This window comes from Myxocyprinus asiaticus, chromosome 12 (assembly GCF_019703515.2).
Source record: "Myxocyprinus asiaticus isolate MX2 ecotype Aquarium Trade chromosome 12, UBuf_Myxa_2, whole genome shotgun sequence".
NCBI lineage: Eukaryota > Metazoa > Chordata > Actinopteri > Cypriniformes > Catostomidae > Myxocyprinus > Myxocyprinus asiaticus.
In genome coordinates, this window is record NC_059355.1 from 27,477,824 (window position 1) to 27,495,856 (window position 18,033).

Consider the following 18,033-nt stretch of genomic DNA (forward strand, 5'->3'; position numbering starts at 1 on the left):
TGAAGGATTCCAATGTCTATGCCAAACAGTCTAGGAGTTATGAGCAGTTTCACGTTTTTGATCGATGTAGCGCCCCCTATTGACCGATGTGGCCGAGTCCGTGTTTCTGAGTAGCGAGCAGTACTACTACCATCTGACCTAGTTTCAAGTCTCTAGGCCTTACGGTTTGCTCTGCCCGATCAGTTTTATGGCAGAATAATAATAATAATAATAATAATAATAATAATACTAAAAATCGTAACCATTACAATAGGGTTTCAGCGCTAAGCGCTTGAACCCCTAAATATAATAATAATAACCGAAAAATAAACCATGACATATAGATAGTTTAACACAAATAGCATAATCTTTTTTGTTCATAAAACAGCTATAACAGTGATTGATGTTCCACTATATTTTCAGAGTTTGGACATTAAATTTACCACCACCTGCTGGTGGAATCTCCAAACTGCAAATGCAGGAACTGAATTTAGACTTTTCGCTGAAAATAGACGTGCTTTTGAAACGTTTTAGTGCAAGTACCTATTTCTCAGGAAAATAGCAAATTGTGCTTTATGCCACTTCATTAATATATGCAGTAATACACCCACTGTTTGCATGCATACACCCACAGATAGTGCAAACACTCCCACCCACACCTACTTGTACTTTGCGCTGGCACGAAAATTGCACTTAGAATTAACGTTCCCAAGAAAATTGGATAACACATAGCGCACAGTGGTTGAGTGGCAGCGCTGCGCTTTGAGCACTCATGAAAATAGAGCCCAAGGCTAGCAAGCGAATTAGCAAATCAAAACCAAAATAAATGCTTATCCATTATTCACAAACAACTGGAAAATTAATTAAAAAGTTATGTTATTCCATAGGCCAAAAATTGTGGGAACCCTATTATTTGCATTTGCAATATTTATTTATTTATTTATTGTCGTTTTCCAGGATGGAGAGGCTTAAAGATGAGAACACATCAGTGAAAAAAGTGCCCATTAAGATTGTCCACTCTGAGAGTGACACAGAAAAAGAAAGTCGACAATACCTTGACTTGCCCAATGAGACTCCACTCAGCTCTCAAGAATCTGGAGTAACTCATCTTCAGAGCTTGGGAAACCCTGATCAGTCGTACTCTCTGTTCTGTACTTACACAAGGCAAAAGGACCAAGGACCTGAACCAAGAGACACAGTCATGGGACTTCTGAAAGACCAGGAGCCACAAACCAATATTAACCCAGTATCTCATGTGGTACATAGCCTGAAGACGGTCCCTTTATCGGATCAGAGCAGCAACGGAGTGTCTTCGCATTCCTCCCGGGTAGCAGATGATGAAAAGAGACGGGAGCTGGCTAAAGACATCATGGACAAGGACAAAACCCTGGTGGAAATTTTAGACCAGAGCAAGATGAAAACCACCATGGATCTGATGGAGGGGATTTTCCCTCTTGGAGAGCAGCTACTGGAGGAGGCTCAACAACGCAGGAAGGCTGTACCTAAACAGCTCTCCCCTCGCAATTCTGTGGAGAAGTCAGTACCTCTTACATACTTAATCTTACTTGTATATGTATATATATTTTTATCAGGAAGTCAGGGTTATTGTTGAGCCCCACCCATGTGGTTTTCATAAAATGCTAAGAATGGCAGTTAGTGGATATTCAAAGTATAAACAGTCCAATTTTGCTTCCTCAATAAAGTTATGATTCATAGACATGTTTTATTTTTCTTGTTGGAAACTGGGGCACTAACTCATGTAGCAGTCTGGCACACTGTTGTTTAACAGGGTTCCCACAGATCCTTAAAATGTCTTAAATTCAGTTTTAAGGTCATAAAAAGTCTTAAATATCTTAAATGATACAACAAAATTCTTAATATTTATTTAAAGAGGTCTTAAATTTGGGGGCAGAAAGACAGGAATCGTGATATGATCTAATGTGATTATCAAACTTCAAAAGAATACAATTGAATTAAATAAATGCATGTGCTGCGTCCTTCAAAGTAAAAACGCAGCACTGCTGTATTCTCTCCAAGCACGCGGGGGCTTGTGAGTGTTTTCAGCTGTTGCAGAGCAGTTCACTATTATTAAGCCATATCGGAAATTTATGACAAACGATCACTAATGATCAACTGTTGATAATGATATAGTGTTGATGAAATATGACAGTGTATACTTTGAATTGTTTATATTGTAATACATTGTAGATTATTGCAGGAGTGCACATTTTATAACCCTTATTTGTTTGAATGAGAAGCTGGAAGCAGTGAAGCACAAACATTTCAAAATAAGTTTTAAAAGTTAAAGTGCCTTTAAAGTTAAAAGTTAAACCAATTTTAATGTGATATACAGTATATGTGGAAAACATGCCTTGAGTGTTTTAAACGTGCATATATCCTACCCTGTTTTACTGATGAGCAATATTAAGGCCATGTTGAATGTGTGACCCTGCCTGTTTAAGTAAGAGTCTGTGATTCATGATTTATTTTGAGATTGTGTTGGTATGGGGATACAGTATTAATTTTATTTCTTCAGGTCTTGAAAAAGGTCTTAAAGTCTTAAATTTGATTTTTAAAACTCTACAGCAACCCTGTTTAAGATATGTATACTTCCTTCAATGAATTTTATGATGCCTTTTATGTTTAGTTTCGATTATATTGCTCTACTTTGGGCAGACTCAGCATTGCTTTATCTTGGCATTGGACCCTAGAAAGATATTATAAAGTATTAAAAAAAATCTTAAAGTGGTATTTGGATCATTCAGGTTATGTTTTCTCATAACACTCATCTGTGGATTCTCAGGAAAGAGGAAGACAGCCCGGTGGCAGCCACTGCCTTAGTGACCAATTCAACTTACTACAGTACATCTGCACCTAAAGCAGAGCTGTTGATTAAGATGAAGGACATGCAGGATCAGAGCGTGGAGCACATGTCAGAAGAGGAACTGGAAGAGGACAATGAAAATGATCTCGCCAGCAAGAAGGTACTACTTAGATCTCATCCTCCAACACTCTGTTCTTCATTCATCAAAAACATAGCAGTTCAAGTACATCTGATTATTTGCATTGCATTTTGCAATCAGATGCTTTCTAACAATTTGCCTTGTAAAGTGACTTCAATTAAATTCACCAGCAACAATGTACCGTTATATTACCATTTTATGTGTACCATGTATTGGAAATTTCATGGTATTCTTTGAAGTGGCTTGGAAAACCATGTAAATACAATGGTATATGAATATGGTAATTATTTTGTCCCATGGTATAGGGGAAGTTGGTCCAAGTTGTACATCAAGTGGTGTGACATGCAATTCTCTATCTAAAACTAATATTAACATCATTGCTAAATATTTTATACTTATTATAAATTCAGTTTCTATTACTTTTAGTTAAAGAGAATGCATTAATTATTTCTACTTTTAAAAATCCATTTGTCAAACTGTAGGACCATTTAAAGTTAACTAGTGAAGGCAAAAAGGTGTTTGAAAATGGTGAAAATCTTAAAAGAAATGATGACCGGTCGTAGCATTTAACCATAACATTTCTCTTATCCTCTTGAGACCCGAGCGTGACTACTGTGGGCAATTTTCATTTCCCTTTTTGATTTGTAACTAGTAGCACCTAATAGACTTGGAAAAAGCAGGCCTAAGTTGTGAAATTTTACATAATACCAAGCTATAGAAAGTCTGCTTTTTTAAATCAAATTGTTTATGATGTTTCTAGGAGTGTTGGTTGTTATATTTTTAAGATGTTAAAGACATTACAGCTGATTTTCTGTAAAGCTGCCTTGGAACAATGTGTATTGGGAAAAGCACAAATTAAAAAAAACTATTCAAATAAAAATTATTTGACTTTTATGTTACTATGTTTTTTTCTACTTTGGCAACAAAATCTCAATGTTCCCTCTTTGCACTGTCAAACAAATTAAATCTGTTTCTCCCATGGGTGGTTGAGTGGTGCAAACATCATCTGCAGCCTGAAACCAAACTTTTGACTGTATGTTAGGAGTGAATTCACTTGGCTGCATAGGAAAGATATAAGATGCTCCCTTGCACCCTAAATAGTGGATGACTTAACCTCCAGTGTGTTGTCTGACTGCACTCATCTCAGAACAGTCTTAAATACACCTTATTTTCATCCTAACTCCGTATACAGCCTCTAAAAGCAACATTTTCCATCTTTTGAGTGCACCCATTGATTCTCAATGGCGATAACACACAGTGAACAAAGGATTTTTAAGGTAATATTGTCCTCACAGGAGGTCATTGTGTTTAACAGTGTGCTGTTTGCAATAAATCGCTGAAATTATCAAGATGGAATATTGGATGAAACTAGTGATGTTACTCTTTTGATACAAACAGGTTTCAATGTAAAAACATATTGAGGTTTCTTAACAGATAAAGGTGTGTTGCCGTTTTTTGTCCCAAAGACAAACTCCACTGAGATCGGTGCCATGTTGTTGTCACATTACTCCGTGCATCGAAAGTTTAACCCTTTACTGACAACCCACAGTGTACTGAACTGAGATCAGTCATTTTAAATGTAATTTAATTATGTGTAGTGTATAGCAAAGCCAAACACAATGTACGTGCATGAGGACACTGGGTCGCACAAGGTTGTACATTTATATAAACTTGAAGTTTAACTTAAACAGTCCATGGGTATGTTATGCATCAACTACCCATATATCAAAGTACCATGGGATTATCATCTGATTTCATCACTGTACATCATACCACCACAGTACTTTTTGTGGGTTTGAGTATCCTAATTGGGTATCCATCTGGTTGTGGTGATACTGAAGATGATGGCTGTCTTTCTCTCTCTCGGCAGCATGAGTTGATTGACAGCCTCAGCAAGAAGTTGCAGGTGTTACGGGAGGCTCAGGAAAGTCTACAGGACGACGTGCATGACAACAATGCTCTTGGGGAGGAAGTGGAGGCCATCGTACAACGTGTCTGCAAGCCCAATGAACTAGATAAGTTCCGTATGTTTGTGGGAGACCTTGATAAAGTGGTCAACCTTCTGCTGTCTCTGTCTGGACGCCTGGCCAGAGTAGAGAATGCCCTCAACAGCCTGGAGGATGATGCTTCAATGGAGGAAAGGGTGAGGAACAGGGTAGAACTAGAGCTTAGCCTACAAATATTGTATCTAAGTATTTGTCTGCTCTTTGATGAAATTTGATACATGCAGTACCTCTATTTATGTTATGATATTTATACTCTGCAACGGCTTTAAAGGTCATCGTCCCCATTTCAACCAAATTGCAGAGTAGATGCAAAATCTTTCATGCAAGAAGTAAATTACAGTTAAAAAAAAAAAAAAAAAAAAAAAGCAAAGCTTGTTTTTTTTTCACAAAGATAATAAGAATGATATTTAATTATTTTCATTTATATGCACGAATATAACTAATATATATATGTGTGTGTATATATATATATATACACACACACACACACACACACACACATATTATTTATATATATATATATATATATATATATATATATATATATATATATATATATATATATAAATAATATGTGTGTGTGTATATATATATATATATATATATATATAATATGTGTGTATATGTGTGTGTGTGTGTGTGTGTGTGTGTGTACATATATATGATATAATTAATTAATTAATTACACTCACTGAGCACTTTATTAGAAACACTCTGGTCCTAATAAATGTGGTCTTCTGCTGTTGTAGCCCATCCATCTCAATGTTTGACATGTTGTGCATTCTGAGTTGCTATTCTGCTCACTACAATTGTACAGAGGGGTTATCTGGGTTACCTTAGCCTTTCTGTCAGCTCGAACCAGTCTCTATTGCGCATACGCTGGGTCTCCCTTGGGCGGTTTCCCTTGACACCGATTCAGATGAAAGTGTAAGTGAACATTTTCAGGCGATGTGAAGAGATATGGCATTACGGTGTTTATTATGCCCAGAACATTCCTCGCGCATAATGAAAGACTGAAGTGTAATTGAGCTTGAAATCGTGATTGCCAAGGAGACTGCTGTGAAGATTTATTGTGAAAAAGGAATTACATTTTGGTCTGTTCTCACCCAAAACTGATTAGATGGCAAACCAAATGTGGCACCTAGCTCTCTTAAACTGTTGTTAAAGATATACTGTAGATATGCTTTTTACCCTAGATGGATAGAAGATTTGTGAAAGCAGGAAACTTGTGGGGTAAAAAGTAGCAAAAAATAATTTGGTTAAAGAGTAGATAAAAGACAGAATTATAAGGCTGTAGAACGGTAGGCTTATATACCGGTGGGTTAAAAAGGGCTTCCAGATAAGTCAAATGCATTTACTTACATTTTCACGTTTTAGTTGACATCCTTGTGTTAGGCAAGATGCTAAAATGTTCATCCTCCTCTTCCTTCTACAGCGCACATTGACAGAGAAGCGTAAACTGCTCATCCGTCAACATGAGGATGCAAAGGAGCTGAAGGAGAACCTCGACAGGAGAGAGCGTGTGGTTTACGAGATCCTGGCCAGTTACCTGGCAGAGGAGAGCATGGCTGACTATGAGCACTTTGTAAAAATGAAGTCAGCCCTCATTATTGAGCAACGCAAGCTTGAGGACAAGATCAAACTCGGGGAGGAACAACTAAAGTGTCTGATGGATAGTCTCCCAATGGATCAGAGGACAGCCAACTGAGGACGTCAAACCTGGTCATTGCAATGATCCAAAGCATATCTTCTGATGCACCCTGAATAACAGGCTTCCAAAGCAGTACTTAACATGGTTTATTTACTGCAAGTGGAATCCCTGCCTCCCTCCAGACACTATTTTGGCAAGACTCGTTATGTTTTTAAAACCCTGACAGTGCTGGGCACTTTCAGATTGTGATTTGAGCAAACTTGATTATATAGAGAATATTGTGGCTGTTACCTTTTTTAGAGCAGTCTTAGCTAACTGTTCTTAAAGGGATAGCTCACCCAAAAATGAAAATTCTCTCATCATTTACTCACCCTCATGCCATTCCAGGTGTGAATGACTTACTTTCTTCTGCAGAACACAAATACAGATTTTAAGAAGAATATTTCAGCTCTGTTGGTCCTCACAATGCAAGTTAATGGTGGCCAGAACTTTGATGATCCAAAAAGGACATAAAGGCAGCAAAAAAGTAATACATAAGACTCCAGTGGTTAACTCTGTGTCCTCAGATGTGATATGATAGGTGTGGAGGAGAAACAGATCAATATAAGTTCTTTTTTTTCCTGTAAATCTTCACTTTCACTTCAGCCACCTACTGGTTGCGGCTGGTCAAAGGTGGAGTTTTATAGTAAAAAAAAAAAAAGACTTAAATATTGATCTGTTTCTCACCCACACATATCAGATCGCATCTGAGGACATAGATTTAACCACTGTAATATGGATTACGTTTATGATGCCTTTATGTGCTTTTTATGTGCTGGTCACCAATCACTTGCATTGTGAGGACCGAAAAAACTGAGATATTCTTCTAAAAAACTTCATTTGTTTTCTGCAGAAGAAAGAAAGTCATACACATCTGGGATGGCATGAAGGTATGTATATGATGAGAGAATTTTCAAATTTGGGTAAAATATCCCTTTAAGCTTTCATAACCTTTCAATGTTACACAACCCATAAAATTTTATGATGAAATAATCATTTCACACTTTTCACTTTTTTCAGAACTATTTAAATACAGACTATAGCACTGTTTTCACAATGTACCTGTCTGTACATGCTGTGTGTGCTCATTGTGCTGTAGCTTTTTAACCACTAGAGGGCAATGAAAGACACCTCCATAAAGTGTCTTCTCTTATACAAACACAAGCTATTCAGACAAACACTCAATCAGAGAATTGCAAAAGCATCTCTATGCAGGTTGCATTAATTTTCCACCCATGCTTGTCACATGTATGCTGTGATGCCATTTACATCAGAAGGTTGAATGAACTCCCAATAATTAAATTTTGATGGTGCATTATTTCAAATGACATGCCCAACTATCCTGGTCATGTTAAAAATAATTCAATGTTATTTTTAGTAATTTATTTTAGCCTTTTGAATCTTTGTATATAACTAGAATAGACTAGTATTGTACCCTTTCACTTTATTTTAGCCAAGCAAACTACCACACTTTTTATAGATGTATTTCAACGTAAGATGCATTGTAACATCAGAATTAGGATTGACTGTAATTATTCTTTTGTTTAAAGAATCTGAGAGACTTGCCTAAACTATGTAATATTATATCATTAAGGATTAAGTGCTTGTCTATAAAATACCTGCTGCCTTTTGCTCCAAGTCTCATGTCTGTGTCAAGTCATTTTATTTGAATTGTACAGCTCTTTTTACAACACATCGTTTCAAAGCAGCTTTACAGAAAATGATGCTGTAACAGAAAATGATTCTGTAATGTCTGTAATGTCATATTACAATGCATTTGAAGTAAACGTAAAATCAAATTGACCCCATTAACTTTCTAAATACACATTTCTGGTCTTATTGTGTACGATTCATCAATGCACATTATTCCAAAGAAAAAAAATGTTTGTCTTCGAATTTATCAAAATGTAGTAACTTTCTCCACCTCTGAAACAGCTTTCCTTTTCTTTGGATGCCACCAAGCCCTCCTATTTTTATAACTCCTCCAACCATCTTTCATATGCAGCCAACTTTTCATGATCAAATCAATTGCTGATGGATAAACTTGGGTTCATTTCAGTTTTGCACTTCTGCAGTTTATATTACAATGTGGCAAAAGCACTTTTCCATAAAAGACACATTGTGCAGAATCATATGTACTACTGGAGTCACAGAATTGGATGTACTGTAGCTGTACTATTATTGGCTGAATTTATAAAAGTCCCATCTGATTGGCTAAAGAGGATGTACTTAACAAAGTGCATTTTTGAAAATATCTGTCAAAGTTTAAAAAGATCCTCGCACACATTTAAGGCGATCCGCAAATATGTGACAATGCGCACATGCACATTCAGCTATCAATAAATAAATTAATTTTCACAAATGTTTTGATACATATTAATACATCATTTTAACAGATGCATAGCCTATTTGTGAAAATGCTTTGCATTTAACTTTAAAATGTGAACATACTTTTGTATTTATGAATTGTGTTTTGCAATTCTGAATGCCGAATTAGAATTTGGCACTTCTGATTTTACTCATATTCTCTGGCCAAATTTTTAAAACAGTGTTATTGAACCTGGATGTAGTTTAAAATGCAAAAACTAATTTTTGTTTATGTGTTGCTGGCTTGTATGACAGTGGTGTGAATGCATGCAACATCATGCTAAAGGTTTCAGTTGTCTGTGCCATTGTAGAAGCAATCTTTTACTTTATCATTTGATTCAATCAATTAATCAGGCATTATTTAATCTGAAAAGCTCTGATCATCATTAAGGTTTCAGTAATATTTAACTCTAGACACAGCTCTGCTGCATTGGCCAGTAAGGGAAGAGACTTTGCAGGTGAAGAAATGTAATGGCATGGCTTACATAATGGCAAAACCATATGTATTGATCTGCTGAGATGCAAGGTCTACGTTAATGGTGTCTTTTCTGAGGAGTTTGTTATGCAATGTAACAAGTTATGCAATATTACAAATACATATTACTATTTATATTTTCCGTTCTGAAAACAAATAGTGCTATATAATAGTTGTCACAAATAACTGTTTATATTTTAGTGAAATATTCTGTCTAGTTTTTTTATTAGTAAGAGTATACAGTATAAAAGCACACAAAAATAAATACACATTTGAAATAACCTGCTTGTGCTGAGAGATAAAACTACTCTAGAAAAATTTTACATTATCATATACATACACTAACACAAGGTATGTTTTCAATAAATTTAGACCATTTTATCTTGCACAGCCTGTTTTATACAACCTGGAATTTCCTGTTTATTTTAACTGTGCAAGAAGCATTGAGATGGAGAGGCTGGAGCAATGTTTTTTGAGTAATATGAGAAATTGGCAAGTTATGGTAAAGAAACTGGTCCTAACCACACAAGTTTAATTGAGTATGTAACATGTAATTCAATGATACAGAACAGAGTAACATTTCTTTGTTTTGCATTGATTGATCCTCCCCGCCCTCTATCTTTCATTTATTGAATCTGCTCTATTAATTATTAACCACAGTTGTGTTTGTCCTGTACGTGACGGTTCAAAGAGTTGTCATTTTCTACTTTCATTTAAACAGTGGAGGTGACAAATCCTATATTTGGGCTGAGCTATGATTTACAACTTACAGTTTGAAGATGCTTCAGATCTCAAAGCTTTACCGAGGTAAGTGTTTGTGTATGTAAATATTAACATTGGAATGGTTGTACAACATGTTTAGTCAAAAGTCATTTTACAAAACCTAGACTGAGAGGTTACAAATCAGGATAAGGAGCTGGAGAAAAAGTTGTGAATAGTGAACAAATAAGAAATAGCACTAGTGTATGCATTTAATAGGCTGTTAGTAACAGATCAAATGAAACCTACACTGTAAAAAATGTCTGTAATTTTTATGGTAAATGACTGTAAAAATGCTACAGAAAAAAACTAACTGTAAAATATACAGTAAAAACTTTTAATATATTTGAAAAGTCAATACAGTAGTTTTTAAAATAAAATGTTGTAAAAATTAAATGTTTTGGATGTAAAAATTATGATTTTCCTGTATAATTAATGGTAAAAATTTACATTTTGTTTAACAAGAGAGTACATGTACTTTTTACAGTAAATTGTTGTTAAAATTACAGTAAAAAAAATAATCGGGCATTCCCACAATTCCCTGCATGACCCATAATATTTCATTATATTTTATTGGAATGTTTCTTCTTATTTTTATAATCAGTTACATACATTGGGGTGTTCTGTTTTATATTTGATGTAGTTTAGTTAATGTTTACTGCATTATTTAAATTTCACATGTGTTAACCTGATGGTGTTTAGTGTTTGTGTGAGTGACACTGAGCACTGTCTCTACATGTTTATTGGTCATTGCTCCAGGAAAGGCCTCTATTGATGAACTTCATGTCATCATGTGCTCTTCTGTAATTTTTATGGTGATTAACAATACCCTATATAGCAAAAAGCAGATTTTTACAGTTTCAGAAGATTAATATCAAGTTTATGACTTTTGATTTTTACTGTAAATTTAACAGAATTTTTTTTTTTTTTTTTTTTTTTTACAGTGCCATTGTGGTCATGTAAATTACAACAGGTTGTTCTGTAAAGTTGTTTAAATTTTTTGCTGTATTTTTACATAATTATTCTGGCAACCACAGCTGCCAGTTTTTTTTATTTTTTTGTAAAAACAACAGGATGTTTTTTACAGAGTATAATGTTTTTAGCTGTATCATATATATATATATATATATATTTACTTATCATTGGGGAGTCATTGGGATATAATAATATGAAAAGGAACGTGAATGATTAGAGCAATTCTCCAAAGCTATATTGAATGTAAAAGTTTATTTATTTTTCTTCTTTTTCTTTTCCCCCATCTCTGATTCCTGTGCGTGACGTACTATAAATGACATTTCAGCTTGTCCTGGAAACATTCCACAACCCCAGTTGTGCAGGGAGCCAAGCATGAAATATTAGTTTCAGTTCCTTCCGTCTCTTTCTCTGTCTGAAGGATTCCCTACTTGGCCAAAGTCTTGTGCCTGGTCTTCAATGCTCAGTGTCCCTTTTCCTCCCTCTGGAAACATTGCTCTTTGCCATTATGTTTTTTTTTCTTCTCTCAACCATTGAATATTAGGGGTGTAAATCACCAGTTTCATCACGATACGATCTTATATCGATTCTCTAAGCCAGCGATCCGATGCTTGCGGATACCTCAAAGTCTGCCACAATACCATTTCGATTCAGGGGCCTGCGATCAATATTACGATATTTTGTGCCTGTTTTACACAATCAATTACATTTAATTATTTACATTAAAAATGCAACCAAAATATGATTTGAATATTTTAATGAGTTCTTCGAAAAATGCAAATCCAGTATCCACATTGGGACATTCACAACAATATAAGGTACTTTAGTTAATACAAATAATAATAATAATAATAAATATAGCTGCAAGCAGCAATTATCGGGGTTCAAGCCTTTTAGGAACTTTGAAAGTATGAATACAAATATATGTATTATTTTGCATTAAGCACAATTATCAGGGTGAAGCCCATCATTGGCAGAATGAGCAGCCAAAGAAACATAATGATGTGTGAGGTATTAAATGTTATAAGCTCTGAAAATATGTAATGACCTAAATTGTTAAGGGCATTCAGGGTGTCGTGGTGATGAAACATCAAGTTTTATGTTGATATAACAATGCATAAAAAAAATGTAACAAATATGAACAAGAATGCTTCATCAGAGGTTAATCTACCTGATCTCAACCTATTAGTTGAGTCTTCCAGCCTTTAGTCTCAAAAATGTTTCATTGTCTGTGTACAGTATGTGTGTGTATAAGTGTGTTCACATGTGAGTGGGTGTGTCTAATATACACTCCTGATATTTTAGAGTTTAACCCCTTCATTGATGTGTGCTTTGTTCCTGCATTGTGACTGAATTATTGATTGAATATTATTGATCATATGTGTGTGCATAAGTGCTTGTGTGTGAGTGTGTATTTTGCAGTCTTGATGTTTTAGAGTTGAATCCCTTCATTGCTGTGTTCTTTTTATCTGCAGTTTGTATTCCCCCAAAAATGCTCTGTATTTTAAAATTTTTCATATTTCCAATTAATTTGTTATATTGGTATTTTTTTACTTTTTAACTGTTATAAAGCCACAAAGCACCGAATCTCCAACTAGATGGCAACACTGATTGTTTAAAAAAAAAAAAAAACGATGTGCATGTTTACAAAAAAACCCAAAAACAATACAGATTCATGATTGGTCCTTGACCACGCTGTTTGCACATGCGCAGCTCATTCACGTCTATGTCAGCTGCCGTGCGGTCAACTGATTGTGCTGCTCCGTCTTCTCATTGAACAGAGTAGACGCAGAGAGAGGTGTGCCTCCGAGTCCGGGCAGGAAAGCAAGACCACGCACTCGCGGGGCAGTACTGGCAACTTTCTTCTACGGAAGGTAGCTAAGGTTTGTCCAAAAAGTCGCTAGATTTGTTGCTAGGCGCTTTTTTGTATAAAAGTCACTAAAGAGGTCTGAAAAGTCGCTAAATCTAGTGATAAAGTCGCTAAGTTGGCAACACTGGTTCAGATCGGTCATTGTTAACCTTGTGTAATAGCTGCTGAAATTTGATTGGCCGATGGCGGCTATGTTTTTCAACATACGTGAATGTCCTTATAGACAGTGATGGCAGCTGATACAAAGACAGTGTATGCAAATTATGAAGTCAATAGGATTAACGGTTTCATAGTTACAGCCAATTTCATGTTTTTATTTATTTTTTGGTATTATAGCGCCACCATGTGTCAAAGCTGTGCCAACTTTTCTGGGCGACCAAAGATTGACCTCTTACATAAGCATGCCGAGTTTGGTGAATATATCTCATTTCCTTCAAGAGTTATAGCCATTTACGTAAAATTGGCCACTCCTACTTCCGATGTTTTCACATACCGTAGCTAACTCAAGTCGAAAGTCGATAACTTTTGATAATGAGACTCCATAGAATCGTTTGGCACTGGTTTGGTCCCAATAGGACTAGTTCGCAAAAGTTGGAAAAATCCGAGATGGCGAAACATTTTTATAGGCGGAAATCGGAGATATACGTTTTGCACTTGAGTCTACGACAAATGGTCTAGGAGTTATGAGCAGTTCTGCATTTTTGATCGCTGTAGCGCCCCCTATTGACCGATTTGGCCGAGTCCGTGTTTCTGAGTAGCAAGCAATACTATTACCATCTGACCAAGTTTCAAGTCTCTAGGCCTTACGGTTTTCTCTGCCCGATCAGTTTTATGGTGGAATAATAATAATAATAAAAATAATAATAATAATAATAATAATAATAATAATAATAATAATAATAATAATAATTAACAATTACAATAGGGTTTCAGCGCTGAGCGCTTGAACCCCTAATAAAAATTGTAACAGTTACAATAGGGTTTCAGCGCTTAGCGCTTGAACCCCTAATAAAAATCATAACAATTACAAAAGGGTTTCAGCGCTAAGCACTTGAACCCCTAATAAAAATCCTTACAATTACAATAGGGTTTCAGCCCTTCGGGCTTGAACCCCTAATATAATATAAAAAATAAAATCATACAATCAAATACTCAGCTCATTGCTTTGTGGAATGAGGTAGGCTAAACATACAGTGACAATTTGTCAACTCTACAACAGTCAAGCAATTTGATGTGCGTGTTTACATCTGGAAGATGTATTTTTTAGGTTGTATGCTCATCTGCAATATGTCTATAAGATGTTTCCTCTCAGATGTCAATAAAACATTCAGCAGATGTCTTTGAGACGTTTATGATTAAGAATGTTTGTAAATATGATATTTTTAAGATGTTTAGCAGATGTTATTTAGAATGTGATGCTTTCCAGATGAAAATATCTAAAACACACATCTTGGAGAGGTACATGTGCTATCTGGGTTAAAACAAAGGTGCATCTTTAAAAAAAAACATCGATCTTTACACATGTATCGATGACATTGAATCATTGGTTAAATGATCGATGCATCGATCCAGATCGATGGATCCTTACACCAGCATTGCATACAGTATATATATATATATATATATATATATATATATATATATATATATATACTTTATATATACTGTATAAAAACCTATTCATAAATGGCTGCTCAGTTCCTGACCTTTTGTGTCTAAACGAAGCCCTTTATAGATTGCAAACACAAATGTTTTGTGAATATTCTTCAAGGATCTTTTTACTGTCCAAGATATGTCCCAATAGGTGTTGCAAGTGTGCTTGTGACACATAAATAGCTATTATGCTCTTGGAGATGCAGGTTTGAATCTGACCTGCATCATGGCCCAGTCTATTTTCCTCTTCTTTCCTGTTTCCTCTCTACTGTCCTATCATTTAAGACAAAAAGTATTTTAAAAGTCTCTATAAAAGACCTTCATTATAAACAGTAAAATATTTCTTTGTTTGCATTTATACCGTTAACACAGTGGAGTTGGTGCCCACTAGGGGGCCTCAAGATGACTTAAAATAATTTAAGTTAATAATATAATAATCTAATTTACTAGATTTAATAGATCTGAAAATAATAATAATAATAATAATAATAATAATAATAATAATAATAATAAAAACAAGATAAATGTACATTAATCCTTGGAGTCTTGGAGCTTTGGAGTCAAAAAGGCTAAGAAACACTGATTTAACACATTGATTAATCCATAAAAAGCGTATTTATAAAAAAATAAAAATAAAATATGTATATTTTTAAATCCATAAACAGTACTGTTTATAATGTGATAAAATTGCATGACAACAAATCCCGGTATAGGATATAAGTTTACACATAAGGTTAGTAAGTGATTTTGCATCTTGTAGCCATACTTTTGAAGCAGTGTTTTTTTAGAGTTTATAAATTGATACATTTCACTTCCATTGTAAATCCCGTTGCTGTAACTTTTTCTTTTTTTTATAAAAAAATAAAAAAAGAAAGAAAAGAAAGAAAGAGTCAAAATATTTTTTTGTGGTGATCAACATTATGCCACAAATGCTGTTAATTGAGCTTTGCTTGTATTGAACCCAGAATATTCTTTTATTTGCCAGTTTGGTATGTATGTAATCTAAAGGCATTCACTCTAGGGAATGAAACTGGTAAATTCCCTGGTAAACTTCTCTTTGTTTTACCCCAATAATAAGGTGACTTTTTGTCTAATCCAGTGCTTGACCCAAAATGAGCTTGACACCCCTGACTGATAAAGTTCTTTCTGATTGATAACTGCATCCTGTTTCCCATGCTGGGCAGCCAAACATAACATCTGGATCAACGTGATTAAATGACAGAGGGAATTTCCTTATTATTTTTATAAATTGCCTTTTATCTGGCTTGTGCCACCACCCCTCAAAATGTCTGTGCACAGCCCTGTCTGGAATTGTTTTTGTCTTTAATGGACAAATGTGATTACAACCTCATTTAGTTCTCATCATCAATGACTTTGTAGTTAAAAATTGCATTTTAACTTTCTTTATTCGATCTGACAGAAGTCTTATGACTGCAATGCAACAACGGTCTAAAGGACAGTGTGCGGACCTGAAGGGAATTATTCATCACTATCTGGTCCTGGATGTTCTTCAGCTTTAGTCATGGCTTACCTGGCCCAGTCAACCCATTGCCAGTTCTTGGGTCTGGTGCTTGGGTTTGTAGGCTGGATTCTTATAGCATCAATTTCTGGGGTGAACGACTGGAGGATATGGTATGTGGATGATCAGTCTGTCATCACCGGAGGACTGGCCTGGGTGGGCGTATGGAGGGTCTGTTTCAACACCCACATTTTGGATTCAGCTGAGTTCTGCAAAAGCATCAGCCTTACAGATTCATTCACACCTCCAGAGATAGCAGCCGCCCAGGTACTTTGCATGACCGCCACTGGTGTGGGGGTGGCCGCAAACCTGGTGGCTGGATATGCTGTTAGAAATGGATTCATTGGGGTTCACAGTGGGCATGTCAGACTGACCTTTGTGATGGCAGGTATCTTGTACTGGCTAACTGCGGCATGCTCACTTGTCCCTGTGCTCTGGAATATGACTTCTGTATTATCAAATCTGACTATAGACTTCCCTTTAGACTTCTACATGCCTCCTGCCCCACTAAGACAGGAAGTGGGTCCAGGGATTGGGATCGGAATTGGCTCATCTCTATTGCTTATAATAAGTGGACTTCTCTTCCTGTGCTATACGCATCCCATCAAAACTAAAATGTCTAAGAGTAGGGCAATGAAACATTTAGGTAATGTAAATCTCAAGGCTGATGACTTTCCTGATGCAATCAAAGAGAGTAAGCATGAGGGGATTATCAACCCAGCCTTTGAGGCAGAGGAGAACCTTTAATGATAATGTATAATTATTCTAAGCTCTAAAAACAAATCCTTCAGTAACTTTGATGAATTCTTGCCGTTAAGAGCGTAGAATCAGCCTGAATATCTAAACAATTTATACAACAGAAATTCCCAGTCCTATAAATTGATTAGGCAAGCAGCATACCAAGAGTCCTATTATTTTGTATAACAGCACTGGTAAGTTTCACTTTTTGTAACACTCCAATTTCTCAAAGTCTGTATTTGCTTCATAGAATTGCAATTATTTGGATTTGTAATTTATTTATTTTTTTCATTTTTTTTTTTTTTCAACTATTTTCATTGCCGTAGCAAAGCTGAATAAAATAACTGGCCATGTTGTGTCTGAATTTGCCAGTTACTCGATTTTAATTTATTGTTTATAGAACTGTTGTGCAAAAGCAGTATCACACAACTGGTTGTGCTGTTGTACTGAATATCAGCACAGCTGTGATCGTAGACTGATGGGCACAGGAAGTCACAGTAATTTACCTTTTTCATTTGTAACATAAGCCATCTTTAAATTGCAAAGGTGGCACAGAAGCTGCATCTTAAATGGCATTTAGGTGTATTTACACAGACTGTTTAACGCTGCTCAGAGGTGGCATTAATGCATTTACACAGCAATTGCAACTGCATAAATAATCTAATGAGATTAATGTTTCAAATATAAAATTACGAATACACTGTAGAAGTATGAAATGAATTAAAATATGCAATTACACTTTTAAATATAAAATGAAATTATGAAATATATGTTCTGTCATGACAACAACAAAGTTTAAGGCTGCTCTGATGCTGTATTTCATTTACATAGAATTTAAGCAGCATCAGAACTGCCTTTGATACTAGGGGCTGAGGTGGGTCAGAGCAGGCATAATTTAGACACCTTTAGTCTCATAGAATGAAGGTTACTATGACCAATGAGTTTTACCAAAGGCCCTTTCAAGGCAAGTCAGTCCACTCAGCGGCCATCTTTGGAACGCTCCTGGGCAGGCTGGGCAGCTAATTTCTATGTAAACAAGCGG

The 18,033-nt window shown here is 35.5% G+C and overlaps 2 protein-coding genes across 6 annotated transcripts in view; both read left to right on the forward strand.

Moving 5' to 3' along the window:
- The window catches only part of LOC127449386 (protein Shroom2-like), a 71,182-nt gene extending 62,216 nt beyond the window's left edge, over positions 1-8,966 (forward strand). For all 5 annotated transcript variants that reach the window (XM_051712753.1, XM_051712757.1, XM_051712754.1 and 2 more), the window contains 4 exons: positions 937-1,515; positions 2,783-2,963; positions 4,813-5,085; positions 6,384-8,966. In XM_051712753.1, coding sequence (XP_051568713.1) covers positions 937-1,515; positions 2,783-2,963; positions 4,813-5,085; positions 6,384-6,656 — 1,306 coding nt within the window. In that variant the 3' untranslated portion in view covers positions 6,657-8,966. The remainder of the gene's footprint in view (positions 1-936; positions 1,516-2,782; positions 2,964-4,812; positions 5,086-6,383) is intronic.
- A 1,226-nt stretch (positions 8,967-10,192) lies between these two features.
- LOC127449408 (claudin-34-like) lies at positions 10,193-17,336 on the forward strand. The gene is made up of 2 exons (XM_051712817.1): positions 10,193-10,287; positions 16,155-17,336. The coding sequence occupies exon 2, from the start codon at positions 16,257-16,259 to the stop codon at positions 16,998-17,000; it is 744 nt and encodes a 247-aa protein (XP_051568777.1). The 5' UTR covers positions 10,193-10,287; positions 16,155-16,256; the 3' UTR covers positions 17,001-17,336.
- The last annotated feature ends 697 nt before the right edge of the window (positions 17,337-18,033 follow it).

Coding starts and splice junctions, on each gene's coding strand:
- LOC127449408 (XM_051712817.1), top strand. CDS start 16,257: ATGGCTTACCTGGCCCAGTCAACCCATTGCCAGTTCTTGGGTCTGGTG.